Raw genomic sequence first — 14349 nt, forward strand, 5'->3', positions numbered from 1 at the left:
CAATAATTATTCTTTTTCATTGTTTCAAAAATTAAATAAAGTGACTTTCTAAAAAGGTTTTTTTGTGTTGATTTTTTTTAATGTTTAACAGTTATCTGTGGGTGGGTTGTCCTTGTTTATGAGTTTATAGCATATTCAGGGGGAAAATAATGATGTAACCATATTTTTAGTTATATGCCTGCTGTGTTATTATCGTTCAACTTTGTGTAAAATTTTCTTGGAACTTAAAGAAATTTACAGATCCGACTATCAATGTATCATACAACTTTATATAAAATAGTTAAACATTTTTAACCGCTTTCGTAGAAGAAAATAGTTTTTGAGTTGTTTGAATGCTTAAACAGTAGAATGTTTCAACAATTGCGAAGAGGGTAAATTACCTCGGTATACTGTTTACAATATTTTAGCCGAGTTCTTTGTACTGCGCGCCTTCAGATTCACAGGAAATGACGACGGGAATGTCTGAAACCCAAAGTCGAAAAATATTTCATTTTAAACAGAACGCTGTAATTAACCTGTAAAAGATGAAAACCAAAGTCTGTTTCCTTTTATTTGCTGGGACTATTATACTATAGTAGTATAATAGTCCCAGTTATTTGTAAGGCCATTTTCTCGATTAAATTTTTACCTATTATTCTATATATTCTATCCCATCCCCAGTATCAGTCTATATTCATTATTTTTTTGCATACTAAATGAAAATAAAACTTGATTAATTTTGTGCGTCCAACCCACAGTCCGCGTGACTTAATTAGTGTCTCTGAAAAAAATTACCTATATCTGGGACTATGTATATATATGTGGGTATCAGTGGCGGATCCAGACTGATTTTTCATACGTGGGGGCCCACTGACTGCCTAAGAGGGGGCCCGCTCCAGTCATGCTTCAGTGATTCCCTATATAGTCAACCAAATTTTTCCAAAAAAAGGGGGGCCCAGGCCCCCTGAAAAACCCTCTAAATCCGCCTCTAGGTATTTTTTTCAGAGACAAGTGCCTGTGGTCCAACCGAGCACTCTTATTGATAAACTTCATCAGGAACGCTCAACTTGAACCCAAACATTTGAAAGTCAATGATGTATTAGACCAAAACATATATGACTGAGAGCCAAAAGGGACAAAAAATTAGCCCGGTGCAAATCCAGGCTAAGGTCAACTTTGACTGAGGTGGTTATAACAGCTTACTGGCTTAAATTCTTAATATTTTTTTAGCTTTATCGACCGTGAGAGTTAACGAAAAGTTTGTTATAAATCATGTCAGTACCGAAATGCTGACGGTTGAGTTGATCTCGAGGGCTAGTAGAAACAGTTCACCTGTAGTTGTCTCGGCCATAAGCAAAAAAGTTGATGGCCCAACACTGTCTTTTTGTCAATTGGTAGACAAATGCTGGCAGTCGTTGTTTGTCCAACAACTTTTTTTCATCGACCCAACCGTGTCATTGCCAACTGTGACAGTTGTCAACACATATTGGCAGATAGAATTCCGTTTGTTGTCACCTTCCATCCCGATTTGACAAATATTTCATCTACTATCCGCAAGCACTGGCGTCTTATCGAAAATGACTCTTCCTTAAAAGAAATTTTTCCATCACCTCCTGTTATTGCCTATCGCAGACCCAAAAATCTCAAAGACATACTTGTCACATCTAAAGTAAAGAAACCACTGACTTCTCTTTCAGCAGCACAGTAACAAAGCAGCGATACAACATCTATGTTACATCTAATTGCAAAACGGAAAATAGTATTTATATTCTTACTTGTGGAACTTGCAAGCTGCAGTATGTTGGTGAAACAGAAACGAAATTCAACATCAGACTTAACAATCACCGGTCTTTTTATACAAAAGGAAGAAACTGTCCAATTACGAGACACCTCTTAAGAACAGGGCATACTTTTGAAAATATCTCCTTTCAAATAATTGAGGTAAACCAAAATTGGGACTCCCAAAGAAGAAAACAGAGAGAAAGGTTCTGGATGCATCAGCTACGTACTCTTGAACCTGATGGACTTAATGAGAGAGATGAAAAACAGTTCTACCCAAAACCAAAGGAATAAATCCTGAACTTCATTCTATTTAACTAAAACAACTATTTGTTTTGATTTAAGAATTGCTTTGTACAATAAGCGGCAAAAATATTTTTCTAGACAATTTACAAACATAGATTTTTTATAGAACATCAATAAATTTTGTTAAACTTTTACTCAAATTTTGTGTAGTTCAAGCTAAAAATAAGCGGCAAAAGTATTTTTCTAGACAATTTACAAACATATATTATTTATAGAACATCAATAAATTTTGTTAAGCTTTTACTCAAATTTTGTGTAGTTCAAGCTACAAAAATATTTTTTTGACATGCATCCGATTTCACCTTGAGAGATGCACACGCCCGATGAAGCTAATTTGTTTAGCGAAATATTGCGTGAATGATATAAAATATAACAACTAATTTTATAACACCCAATAGTGTGTTAAAGTTACATTCTTAGGCACTTATATAATTTAATGTAGTAACTGCATCAGTTTATTTACAAACTGATCCACACCTAGATAGATTGAATGTTGATTGTTGCTATTTTTAGACACTATATATATATATATATATTTAGACTTATTTATATTTTTTCGTTTGGGCTTGTATTATATTTGCCTTCGGGTTTATATGATCCGTTCATCCTATTTCGACTCTTCAAAATTCAAGAGTCTATCCTAAATTGAGGTAAATTATATGGCCTTCCAAATACCGTTTCGATTCCTAACATCACTGAAGAGACATTGATTGTCGAAATCCGGATATGGTGTACAAATTTTTGCACCTCATGTTTGCGGTATACCATCTTTTCCGCAAGTTTATTGTTTTCTGTTTGGTATTAAATTAATAAAGATCCATTTTGTTACATCTTGTGATCCGTTTATTTGGCAATCGCCAATGGCAGTCAGCAGGGTTTAAGAACATCCGTTGTTCGACCTGTTAGTCAAATGCGTTTTGTTTAAATATGCTTTTTCACTTTTTTGGTCTTTTGGAAAATGTTGTTTGTGCTGTATTTAGACCCCTCTACCAAGAAATTTGTTTTGCATGCACACGTATAAAAATTGCGATTTTTATCCAACGCAATCATAGGTTTGAACGTTGTTTTCAATTTAGACTTATATATATATATATATATATATCAGTATAATAGTCCGAGGTTGTCCATGTTGTCCTTGCATTTCATGCATAACTTTTCTTCTGTTCCCTATGTTTTCTTCCCCTCAATATTCGTAACCTGTCTTAATCAGTCTGAGACTCGATTTACAACACAAGTGTCTTTGTTACTAGCTGTAGGCAGTTAAGATTGATGTTTTCTTGACTGCATGCATCTAGTAGACTACAATAAAATGTAAATGAAATTCATATTTATTTTTTACAATTTTTACAAATTATAATTTGTTTAGTCGTTGTATTCACTTTTAGATTATACTGTCAACCCATATTTTGAAGAATATCAGGTTTAGGAATTGAACAGTGACAATGATTAACCATGTTAAACCTTTTTTTAACTTTGCGTCGCCGAAGTCGAAAGCAGTTTTAGTAACCGCTCAACTCTGTCCGTCCGAAAGAAAGAAAAGTTTCGTCAAAGTTTTCTTGGCTTCTATGGAAGGGAATGATTTAATATTTGGTCTGCAGCTTGATAATGTTTAGTTGTAGCAATTAAGTAATTTTGACATCCGCCGTGTATTCCCTTCCTGTTATAGCCGATACTTTGAAATTTAACAACACTCATTGTACATAGAAAATTCTTGTCAGACTTTACATGGCTCTTATTGAAGAGAATGCTTTTATATTTGCTCTGCAGCTTGATAATGGTAAGTTATAGCGTGTAAGCAATTTTTACATCCGCCGTTTATCAACTTCCTGTTTGGTGATAGTTAGGATTATTACAGCACTCATTGTACAAAGAAAATTTTTGCCAAAGTTTTCTGTGCTTCTATTAAGGGGAATGGTTTAATAGTTGCATGCAGCTTGGAAATGTTGAGTTGTAGCGAGTAATTAAGCAATTTTAACATCTGCTTTGTAGCCACTTCCTGTTTTCCAATAGATTGAAATTTTGCAACACTCTTTGTACAAGAAAACTGTTTGTCAAAGTGTTCTTGGCTTCAGTGAAGGACTGATTGGTTATGCTCCAGTATAACAACTGCCTGCAGCAACGCAAGTCCAGGCCAGGTTTTGGTCTTGTTCATACTTCAACTGCAAATACATTTAAAATTGTCTATCTAACTTACTGCATTTGCAATAATAGCTTGAAAAGGGTTAATATGGTTACATAATATTGCAAATCTTCAACATCCCTGACCACTTAACACTGAATCCAAATCCCAGAAAGGAGGTCGATAACGTCCAGGGGCGGATCCAGCCATTTTTTAAAAGGGGGGTTTCAACCCAGGATAAAGGGGGGGGGGGGTTCCAACCATATGTCCCCATTCAAAAGCATTGATCGTCAAAAAAAGGGGGTTTTCCAACCCCGGGACCCCCCCCCTGGATCCGCCACTGACGTCGCATAGATCCTTATAATTAAAAATACAATCTCGCCGTTTTCTTATAAAATATTATACACGTCAATAAACAGATTCAAATGTGCAGACAATTTCAAACAATGTTTGAAACATTTCTTATTCGAATGCATTGTTTTTGTATAATAGAATATGAAAACGCACAACTATAAACGCACTAAAAGTAAGTTAAGCTATTACAGAATATTTACCACCAAAAAAATAAAAACACACATTTAAAAAAAAGGGTCCATTTCCAAAGCGCCTGTGAACTCAATGCCATTGACTGCATGTCTTCGTTTATATATGTTACAGGCATTTTCTAAATTTAGACATATTGTAAAATGACTGAATTTTCAGGCAATTTATAAAATGCCTAACCTTGACAGGCATTATATAAAATGACTAAACATACCTAGTCATTATGTAAAATGACTGAAATTTTGAAACAAAATTCAACAAATTGCCTGTTCAATTTCAGGCAATTTGTAGAAAAAGGATATCATTGAGATGCATATGACAAATAGTGGACAAAAACACAACATCTTGCAAAGAAAATAACTAATGGTTCGGTAGAATTAATTTATTTTTCGAAAACCAGCTGGGAAAGTTTGTATGTCATATGATATGTTCTTTTTAGTGAAACTACGTTAGGTATGTACTCGCTCTGTATTTTTGGATAGTAAATTTATGATTATTTTGTCAAATGGCAGAAGGACAAATTATTCTTTTAATAGAACAAAATTTACTAACGAATTTTTAGAAAATCGAATCAAAACAGTGAAGTGAAACATATGAAGCTGAGAAAAAGTAGTTTGTTTTTAATTGACTGATTGATATGCTTGCTATCAGTAGCAAATATTTCATGCATTTTTAAGACGAAAACAATTTGGTTATAATTCATATGAGTTATTTCAGCAGTGGATTAACTTGGATAAAGGACAGAAATTTCGACTGCCGCTTGAAATGAAGGTATTTTGGATAGGGACAGAAAATTCCACCTGCTGAACGGTCAAAGAGTTCTTAACGTGCAGAGAGTGTTGCACTTTACTAACATGTGGCAATATATTTAATGTCCCCATTCAGAACGAATGAGAATTTATACATCCACATCAAAACAAATTCCCCTGTATAGCATGGGTTTCGCCATACACGGCATTGTTTGGGTGTGATGCAAAGATATGAGTATCTTCATCTTCACCGCCTCAAGGAAATTCATGGGTCTTTGCCATCTGATGAATTATGAGACAGTAGTTAAATCTCGAAAATCGAACATATGAAAAAGAAGATATTCATGTGTGACGTGTGTGCTTATTGCGAAACCCAATGTTGTCGAACGTTAAGTGTTTTATCAGCAAAGGTAACGAAAGAGCTAAATGTGTCATGATCTAAGTTTCTCCAAATGTGGTCGAAATGCTAAAACCATATTTTACTCCGAAATGTATTTGCAAAAAAAAAAAGGACAAATTTTGTGTAACAGTTCTGTCATCCAAACATTTTTAAGAAATGACAAATAATTGTCGAGTTCTGTACTTGTGTGTGGAATAATTCAGTAAAACTTTATTTTTGATTATCAAAACTCTTAAATTGCAAGCTTTAACATTCAGTAATTATCACAAATAAAACTGCTCTGTTGTTCAAAGCTTTCAATTATTTTTTTTAACATTTCATTCTATAAAATAATTTCAGGCATTTTGTAAAATGACTTTCAATTTTTCCAGGCATTTTATAAAATGCCTAGAAAAAATAGTCATTATGTAAAATGCCTGAATCTTGCAGGCATTTTAGAAAATGCCTAAAGTTTTAAGGCATTTTACAAAATGCCTAAATTTAGAAAATGCCTGTAACATATATACCTCTCTTGAGCAAGAGGATCATGTATGTCGCCATTCGCGAGCAACATGAATATGTGCCGAATGTCTCAAACACCATGCAGGATCTATGCATGTACGTCCACCTACTTCAAATACCAGGATCTGGTTCAGCAAATTTATGTGAATTGTCTTATAATTACATATACTTCTACAAAAGTGGAATATTTTGGATTGATTTAAATTTTTGAACTTACCGTATTAAAGGTGCATTAGTTACGAGATATGCAAAACAAAAAATTATGATTTTTTTTGTTCAATCATTAATGAAAGTGAAATAGAGAATAATTGTTCGCTTTTGGCAGCCAGTTTGGTTCAATTTTGTCAAAATAAATTAAGAAACATCGCTGATGCATTATTCACTTGCAAGTGAATAATTCGACCTCAATGAATCCATATTCATGTGACCTTCAATTTACGCATGAATTAGGCGTGTTCGGTTATTAAAAGGAAAAGAATGTCAACAAAGAAAGTGGAACAAGGGTAAACCATTTGATTGACTGATTCGATCTACAAAAACTCATTCTTATACAGATAAAAACGATGATTAACATATTTTTAACCTAAAATATGAAATCAAACAGACCTAGAATCAATTGCACGAGTTCGCTATCTATTTCTATCTATATTTAATAAAAGTTATGTTTATATCGGATTATATGACCGTCGGCATCCTTCGGATGTCACCTCGATGGTTAATTAGATGGCGTCTAGACTAAAATACACACGAAATGATGATACATATTATCGAGCCCATGCATTGTAAATTGTTTATTCTAGACTTTTTATAATTTGGATATACGTTTTAGTATGTTGTAAATCAAATATGAGAATTTGAGTCAAATCGGTGAACATGAATTTGACAGCTAATGCCCCTTTAAGGGGAGGTTACTCAGAAATTGTGTAATTTATAAGGTAATCTTCCGGAAATGTTTCTATTTTATGTTATAGTAGGAAAAAACGGAAACCACATATTTTCTTTTGCTATTATTACAGCTAGCATTTTATAATAACTATATCATCTAATATGTTTGTCTGCAAAATTTGATCATCTAGTTTACCTTCTATTCACATAATGATGCCTTTTGTCTTTATATAATACAGACTAATACAGACAAAATGTGTCATTTTTCACAACCTGCTCGATTTATACCTATCATTTTTATCATATTTTTTAACATATCTTCATACATACTACATTTTGACAAAGTAAGAAACAAATATGTCCTTTTTCGTTTTTACTCCTATACTACCTTAAGAACATATACGCATGAGATGATGTAACGGTTAACATCAATAGAGATAATAATTCAAAGTCCTTGTTAACCAAACTAAACATGCTACAGTACGAGTAGTGGTCATTATTCAGTCTCCAAAGACTTACAAGGGACAACAACAGTGGTAGTCTCTAAATTGTTCCACGTCTAGACAAAACGTGAGTGACTGCATGAATGAGACGAACACAAATCTGACATCATATATAAGGTCTCTCAAAAGTTGACAAGTGAATCAAGCTGGCTAGAAATGGATCAATTTAGAGACTACAACATAATAGAAATGGATCATCTAAATTGATCCATTTCTAGCCAACTTGATTCGCTGAGATGAACACAAATTTGACATCAAATATACGGTCACTCAAAAATCGGTAAGCGACAACAACAGTATACAAGGTAATCACGTCTAGCCAGATTGTGAATGATTTGCAGAGATGAACACACATCTGACATTAAACTTGTATATGATTATAAGCATGTGCAATAAACGGCCAGGTGTCGATTTGGCCAGTAAGAGACACATAAAAAAAGGAAAACAATTTCCCACCAGTGATGACTATGGGTCAAACAGTTATATTATATGTGATTTAATTCTCTATATGCAGTTTATTGTAGCAATCATTCTCCATTTGTGGCAACACAATGTTACAGACAATTAAATGCATATACATATATATGGAAACTATTCTAAGCATCCAGCGTAAGGACGTAGTAAAAACATAAATCAGCAGATCTGTCTTTATTGTTTATTGCACTACTAACTTAACTGGCGAAAATCGATATCTTCATAACACAAATCTAGACAAAGTGTTCATGTAAATATTCACTGTACGTGTAATTTATCAAAAATGTATCGTTTCGTATAAGCAAATCGAACCTTGTTTTGTCGGATACACTAGCACTCTTGAAGCATTCATAGATATTACTTGAGATTTCGAAGAATAAATCTTCAAATATATAATTGTGTATTGTCCTTTAAATTTTTATCGTCAGATTGTTGTTCCGTCTCACCGACAGGAGTCACAATAACGTGTATACAATTGATGGCAGCTCGGATGCATTAAACTCGTAAAAATATTCGGGATTTTCTTTAGAAAACAATTTGCATATTTTCAGGATTGTTAATCTAATAAACTAGAAAAATAATGACAAAACAAAAATGTTTCCACGCTCTTTTCAATCAATTGTCCTGTTGTCAATAGCCTTATATAAAAAATATCTTCCTAAAAACAATAAATAATAGTAATCCTTTCAAAAAATAACTAAAAATTTGAATTGTTCCAAATTTGGAACATTTGTCTAAACTAATACTGTTTATTACTTATCGTAGTTTCATTGAATCCGTGATTGCTGTCTCACTGACCAGGATTTAGATGCTTAGTTAGTAAGGTCACAATCCCCGGCACATGTATAGTACTAGTTTTAGATTTAGCATAAGTAAACAACCTTTGCCTGCATGATACATTTTAGTGTATTTATAGTAAATATGAAATGACCTTTAATCTGGTGACATAAAAATCAATAGGGATCTGGCTTTCATTACATGTGACCATATATTCAGTATGGGCAAGTATGGTTGTAATGAGATCATATACAATATTGAACGTATCGGAGTTGAATCCGGAAACGAAAATCATCGATTGGACTGACGGACGGACGTACCCCACGGCTACTCTACTTCGTAGCGAAGGGTATACTTATAAAATAAAATGGTGTTATCATACCTCTGCGAAATTATTCAATAATTAAGTGCAGTTACAGCAGATTGTATATGTCTCAGGTTCACACAGTAAAATTATCTGTTTAGGCAGACTGAGAGGGACGATGTGCCGATTTTTGTTAGGAATATCTGGGACTAGTATACTATATAGTCCCAGGGAATATACGATTTCGTTGTCAAGCAGTCTTGAAAATAACATATTGTACATCCATGGTTTGACAACATTTTCAAAGCTTTATTTAGAATTGGTATATATTATATATAACCGCTACAAACATAAGCTCTTTTTAAGCATTTTAAAGAGATCAAAATAACTGAGCACTTATATATGTAGTAAACTTTGCACTGGAACAATATCATATCAGGAACATATATATTGTTAGACATACTGTCAAGATTATATATATGATCAAGGATTTCTATCGTGAGAATAGTTAACTGCAAACTTGAACTATTTATTGTAAAAAGTATTTTAAACATCATCAGGTTCATGAAAATCTATTACGATGATTTGTTTATTTTTGAAAGATAAGAATATAAGATTATTAATCCACTCTGATACATGTATATGTGAGCCAAATTTGTTCCTGTGAAAAAAGTTCCAGTGGAACTAATACCACAGGAAATATGTTCTGGGAGAACTTTTTTCACAGATGATTTCTATATAATTTGTTCCATCTCTATAAAATAAGTTCCACACTTTACCTGGTGAAATAAGTACCGGGTTGGTGAAATTTGTTCCTTACCTGGTGAAATAAGTTCCGGGTTTATGAGATTTGTTCCTTATCTGGTGAAATAAGTTCTGGGTTTGTGAGATTTGTTCCTCACCTGGTGAAATAAGTTCCTTGTCTGTGAAATATGTTCCACTGGTTAAACAAGTTATCTTATATACTGAGCATTGTCATCAGTGAGTTTAAAGTTATCATTCAAGTGCATTATAAAAATAAGTATTATATCAATAATAAAAAAAGTAAAAAGTGTAAATCATCCAATTCGGATCCTGTGGAGTATAGCAAATGTTTACCGGTGTAATTATATACTCTGTATAAAATATCAAAATGACACTTTTCAGCCAGAAAAGAGTAGAATAAGAAAAACCAATCATTCAGAAAAAAAGTATAGTTAAAGAAGCATAGGCGGATCCAGGGGGGGGGGGGGGAGGGCTGGGGGGCCCGGGCCCCCCTTTCGTTGGAAAAATTTGGTTGATTATATAGGGAATCACTGAAGCATAACTAGAGCAGGCCCCCCCTTAGGTCAGTCAGCGCCACCCCCCCCCCCCCCCCCCCCCCCTTATGAAAAGTTCTGGATTCGCCACTGAGAAGAACATATGTACTTATTTGAAAAGGACAAAGTGACTGATCAGTTATATCAAAATACATGTAGAAACAAAAGACACACTCTTTTGAAACTGTGCTATGACCTAAGTACATGTATGACTAGAACACGCGGCCATGACAGTTAACAAAAACCAAGGAGGAATACCACATAAAACATAAATACAAATTATGATACATTACCATCGCTTTTATTTCTAACTTCAACCTTTAGTTACAGTCATGCCTTCAATTGCAAATTTATTCCATGCAAGCACGCTCAGTACAGCACTCAGCTTGCATTATAATTTAAATGTAACAAGAAAATATTTCGCTTGCAATTTGTTGCAAAGGTACTTACTTTCTGCAGGAACATATATATTGACAGTTAGATATACTGTTCCCAGCTTTCTGTGAAAATAGGTGTGAGCAGAACTTATTCATTGATTTCTATGAAATATGTACACGTTCGTTTAAAACAAATATCACAGGAACTTATTTAACTTTTTAAAACTCTTAATATTAATTGGAACAAAATTCATGGAGCTATGATTTTTGTTCCGGAACTTATTTCACATTTGGTCATAAAATTAGTTCCGGAACAAATTTTACAGTGCTGGAACATATTTTCTGTGATATAAAGTCCGGTGGAACATATTTTCTATGATATTTGTTCCGGCGGAACAAATGTCACACCGGAACAAATTTTTTGTTACATATACGTCTCTGATATGATCATATATATTCTTGCACTTAAGCTAAAGCACCAAAGTATTATGCACTAAGCTAAAGCACCAAAATATTATGCAATAAGCTTAAGCACCAAAATATTATGCACTAATCTAAAGCAGTAAAAGACTAATAATTTTTGATACAGCTCAAAAATAAATTTACGGTGTACTGTAGTATTCTCAGTGTAGTGCGGTAAGGAGACATATCATAGGACTCACAGACAGAAAATATACGAAAACATCGTAAAGAAGCATTAGACGGTAAAAGTTAAACCATGTTTTCTAAGCATTGGATGATTAATCAGATATTCAGAATTGGGTGTAACATTTATTTCATTTCTTAGATGCGTTAATGATTTCCTTTCGAATATCTATTCTGATCTTAGAATAAACGGCATGGATTTGATTATTTTCAGAAGATTGCATGTCTGGAAATGCATGAATCATCCATATGAATTATAGGTGCAGTTGCAGTAGCTGCGCAATTGTAGCGCTAATGGCTCTTGTGGTATTTATCGGTAATTTGGACTCGCAGAAATGGGCACAGAACCGCGCTGGCTTAACAGATAATTGTTAAAAAAAATGTTCTTTTCACCTTTGAAGTGGCAATGACTTTAAATCCTTGGATTGGAGTCTGGAGGAATTTTTAGTCCAAATAATATGACGTTGTGAAATATTTTTACAAAACAGGGTACCAACAAATAAGGCTCTTTTTTAAAAGAAACACTGAGACTAAGGGGAATGAGTCCTTAAAAATATTGAATCTCTCTCTTTCATTGTTTGATTTGGTCAGATCATATGTTTTTGTACGTTATATGAATTCGTAGTATGCATGCTTTTTCAATGGAAATCGTGATGTCACAATGCATTCTTAATAGCATGAAAACCCATGAGACGAGGATATATGTATGTTTGTAAGCTATTGGCCCATATGGTTGAAAGTGCTATTCAATAAAAAAAAAAAATTATTTTAATAGCCAGCATAATAAAACATCCAACCATTTTACATTGGAGATACCATTGATACCATAAGAGTCCAGGGTCCGACACTTACGGTTGTCCGATTGCCAGAGGCAAGTTAATGCTGTATTCGGACAAGTAAAAACATCATCTTGGTTGTCCGATCGGGCAAGTGAAAAAAAAGTGTTTATGATTAAAATTTCACAAAATCAATAGTGTCTGTTGTTTTGTCCATAGATTACTCAGTGATAACACCGCACGGTCGAGTAAAGTGGTCTTTACCCCCTTCAATGCGTATATGTCATCATTTGTTCGCACTGAATTCCCCTTTTTACCAAAAATAGATCACGTTTAAAAATATTGGCCAATCAGGCGGCCGCGGCGTTGCTTCGTCATTATCGTTATCAATCGGGACACCACTCAGGCGCACGTGTTATTCCCACCGACCAATGGAAAGAGGAGGTCTATTTTCGTTGTTCTAACTTTAGAATTTGACATCGGATGTGTATTTCCCTAAGATGGAAAAACATAAAAGCTTGAAAGAGAAAATGAAAATAAACTTTTAACAAATTTGTCCATGTTGTCAGTTATTGTCAGTTTATCAAGAAGGGTTTTTTGAAATGGCATTTCTTAGATAAATTATTATGAAATAAGTATCTCTATGTAAATGATCCGTATATTTGTCAATCTTTTCCCTCCCTCCTCGGCTCATATATGCCTCGAGTTGTGCATGCATGATGGAATGGTGGCCAATGAGAACGAAGGCCTCAATTTGATGGCAATACAAACGATCAACTTGATGAGGAACAGCTTCTTGACTTCATGATGAATGTGGTTTAAAACATTAACAATAAATATTTTGCATAGGAGAATATTGGGCCACCATCAGGCAGCCCCAAATACTATAATAGGGTCATCCCTGTATCACAGAAAAAAATCTTTTTATTCAACAAACATGTAAATGTATATATGTCAGTTAAGATTTTAGAGTCTGTTTTATAGACACAGATGCAATATTGATAGACTTTCTGTTGAGTCTTTATGATGCACAGAAGCCAGATGATTGAGCTGGGCTCCTTTTGTGCACATTTATTTTAGATACATGTACATGTAAATAGATAGCTAAAAGATAGACCCACAAGAGTCAATACATGTAAATAGATAGCAAAAAGAAAGACCCACAAGAGTCAATAAAAAGATAGACCCACAAGCATGTAAATAGATAGCAAAAGGAAAGACCCACAAGAGTCAATACATGTAAATAGATAGCAAAAAGATAGACCCACAAGAGTCAACAAATTTGTAGATAGCAAAAAAGATATATCAACAATAGTCGACACATGTAAATAGATAGCAAAAAGATAGACCCACAATAGTCAACACATGTAAATAGATAGCAGAAAGATAGACCCACAATAGTCAACACATGTAAATAGATGGCAGACAGATAGACCCACAATAGTCAACACAAATAAATAGATAGCTGAAAAATAGACCCATAAGAGTCAATACATGTAATATGTAAATACATTTGTTGATAGCAAAAAGACAGACCTACAAGAGTCAACACATGTAAATAGATAGCAAAAGGAGAGACCCACTAGAGTCAAATATCAGTACAACTGTGTTTTAAAAAGCTGTTTCTTTCTGTTTCAGTTATCAGATCAGCATGGCAGTGAATGTATACAGTACAAATCAGACTTCAGATAATCTCAGTAGACATGATATTTTAGCTTGGTTAAATGATAGTATACAGACAAATTACAGTAAAATAGAAGAATTATGTACAGGTACATTTTTTATTATGTCCTGTCTACGACGGTTTGGGCAACATGCCTGAGCACCCATTGCTTAGTTAGTCTGTCTCTACTGTATCAGGTTGAAGATTTGGTTTTAAATTAGTTTACCATGAAGTTTGGTCGCATCAACTTGAAAATAGTGAATATGTTCAT

General features: G+C 33.8%; 2 protein-coding genes across 3 annotated transcripts in view; one reads left to right on the top strand and one right to left on the bottom strand.

Moving 5' to 3' along the window:
- Positions 1–465, bottom strand: part of LOC127702765 (stathmin-like) — a 45078-nt gene extending 44613 nt beyond the window's left edge. For both annotated transcript variants that reach the window (XM_052207092.1, XM_052207078.1), the window contains exon 1: positions 381–465. The gene's annotated coding sequence lies outside the window, so the exon portion shown is untranslated. The remainder of the gene's footprint in view (positions 1–380) is intronic.
- Positions 466–11618: 11153 nt separating this feature from the next.
- LOC127702861 (microtubule-associated protein RP/EB family member 1-like) overlaps positions 11619–14349 on the top strand; it is a 28884-nt gene continuing 26153 nt past the window's right edge. Inside the window, exons 1-2 of the mRNA XM_052207168.1 lie at positions 11619–11698; positions 14054–14187. Coding sequence (XP_052063128.1) covers positions 14067–14187 — 121 coding nt within the window. The 5' untranslated portion in view covers positions 11619–11698; positions 14054–14066. The remainder of the gene's footprint in view (positions 11699–14053; positions 14188–14349) is intronic.

The sequence above is a fragment of the Mytilus californianus genome, unplaced genomic scaffold (genome assembly GCF_021869535.1).
Source record: "Mytilus californianus isolate M0D057914Y unplaced genomic scaffold, xbMytCali1.0.p SCAF_1, whole genome shotgun sequence".
Classification (NCBI taxonomy): domain Eukaryota; kingdom Metazoa; phylum Mollusca; class Bivalvia; order Mytilida; family Mytilidae; genus Mytilus; species Mytilus californianus.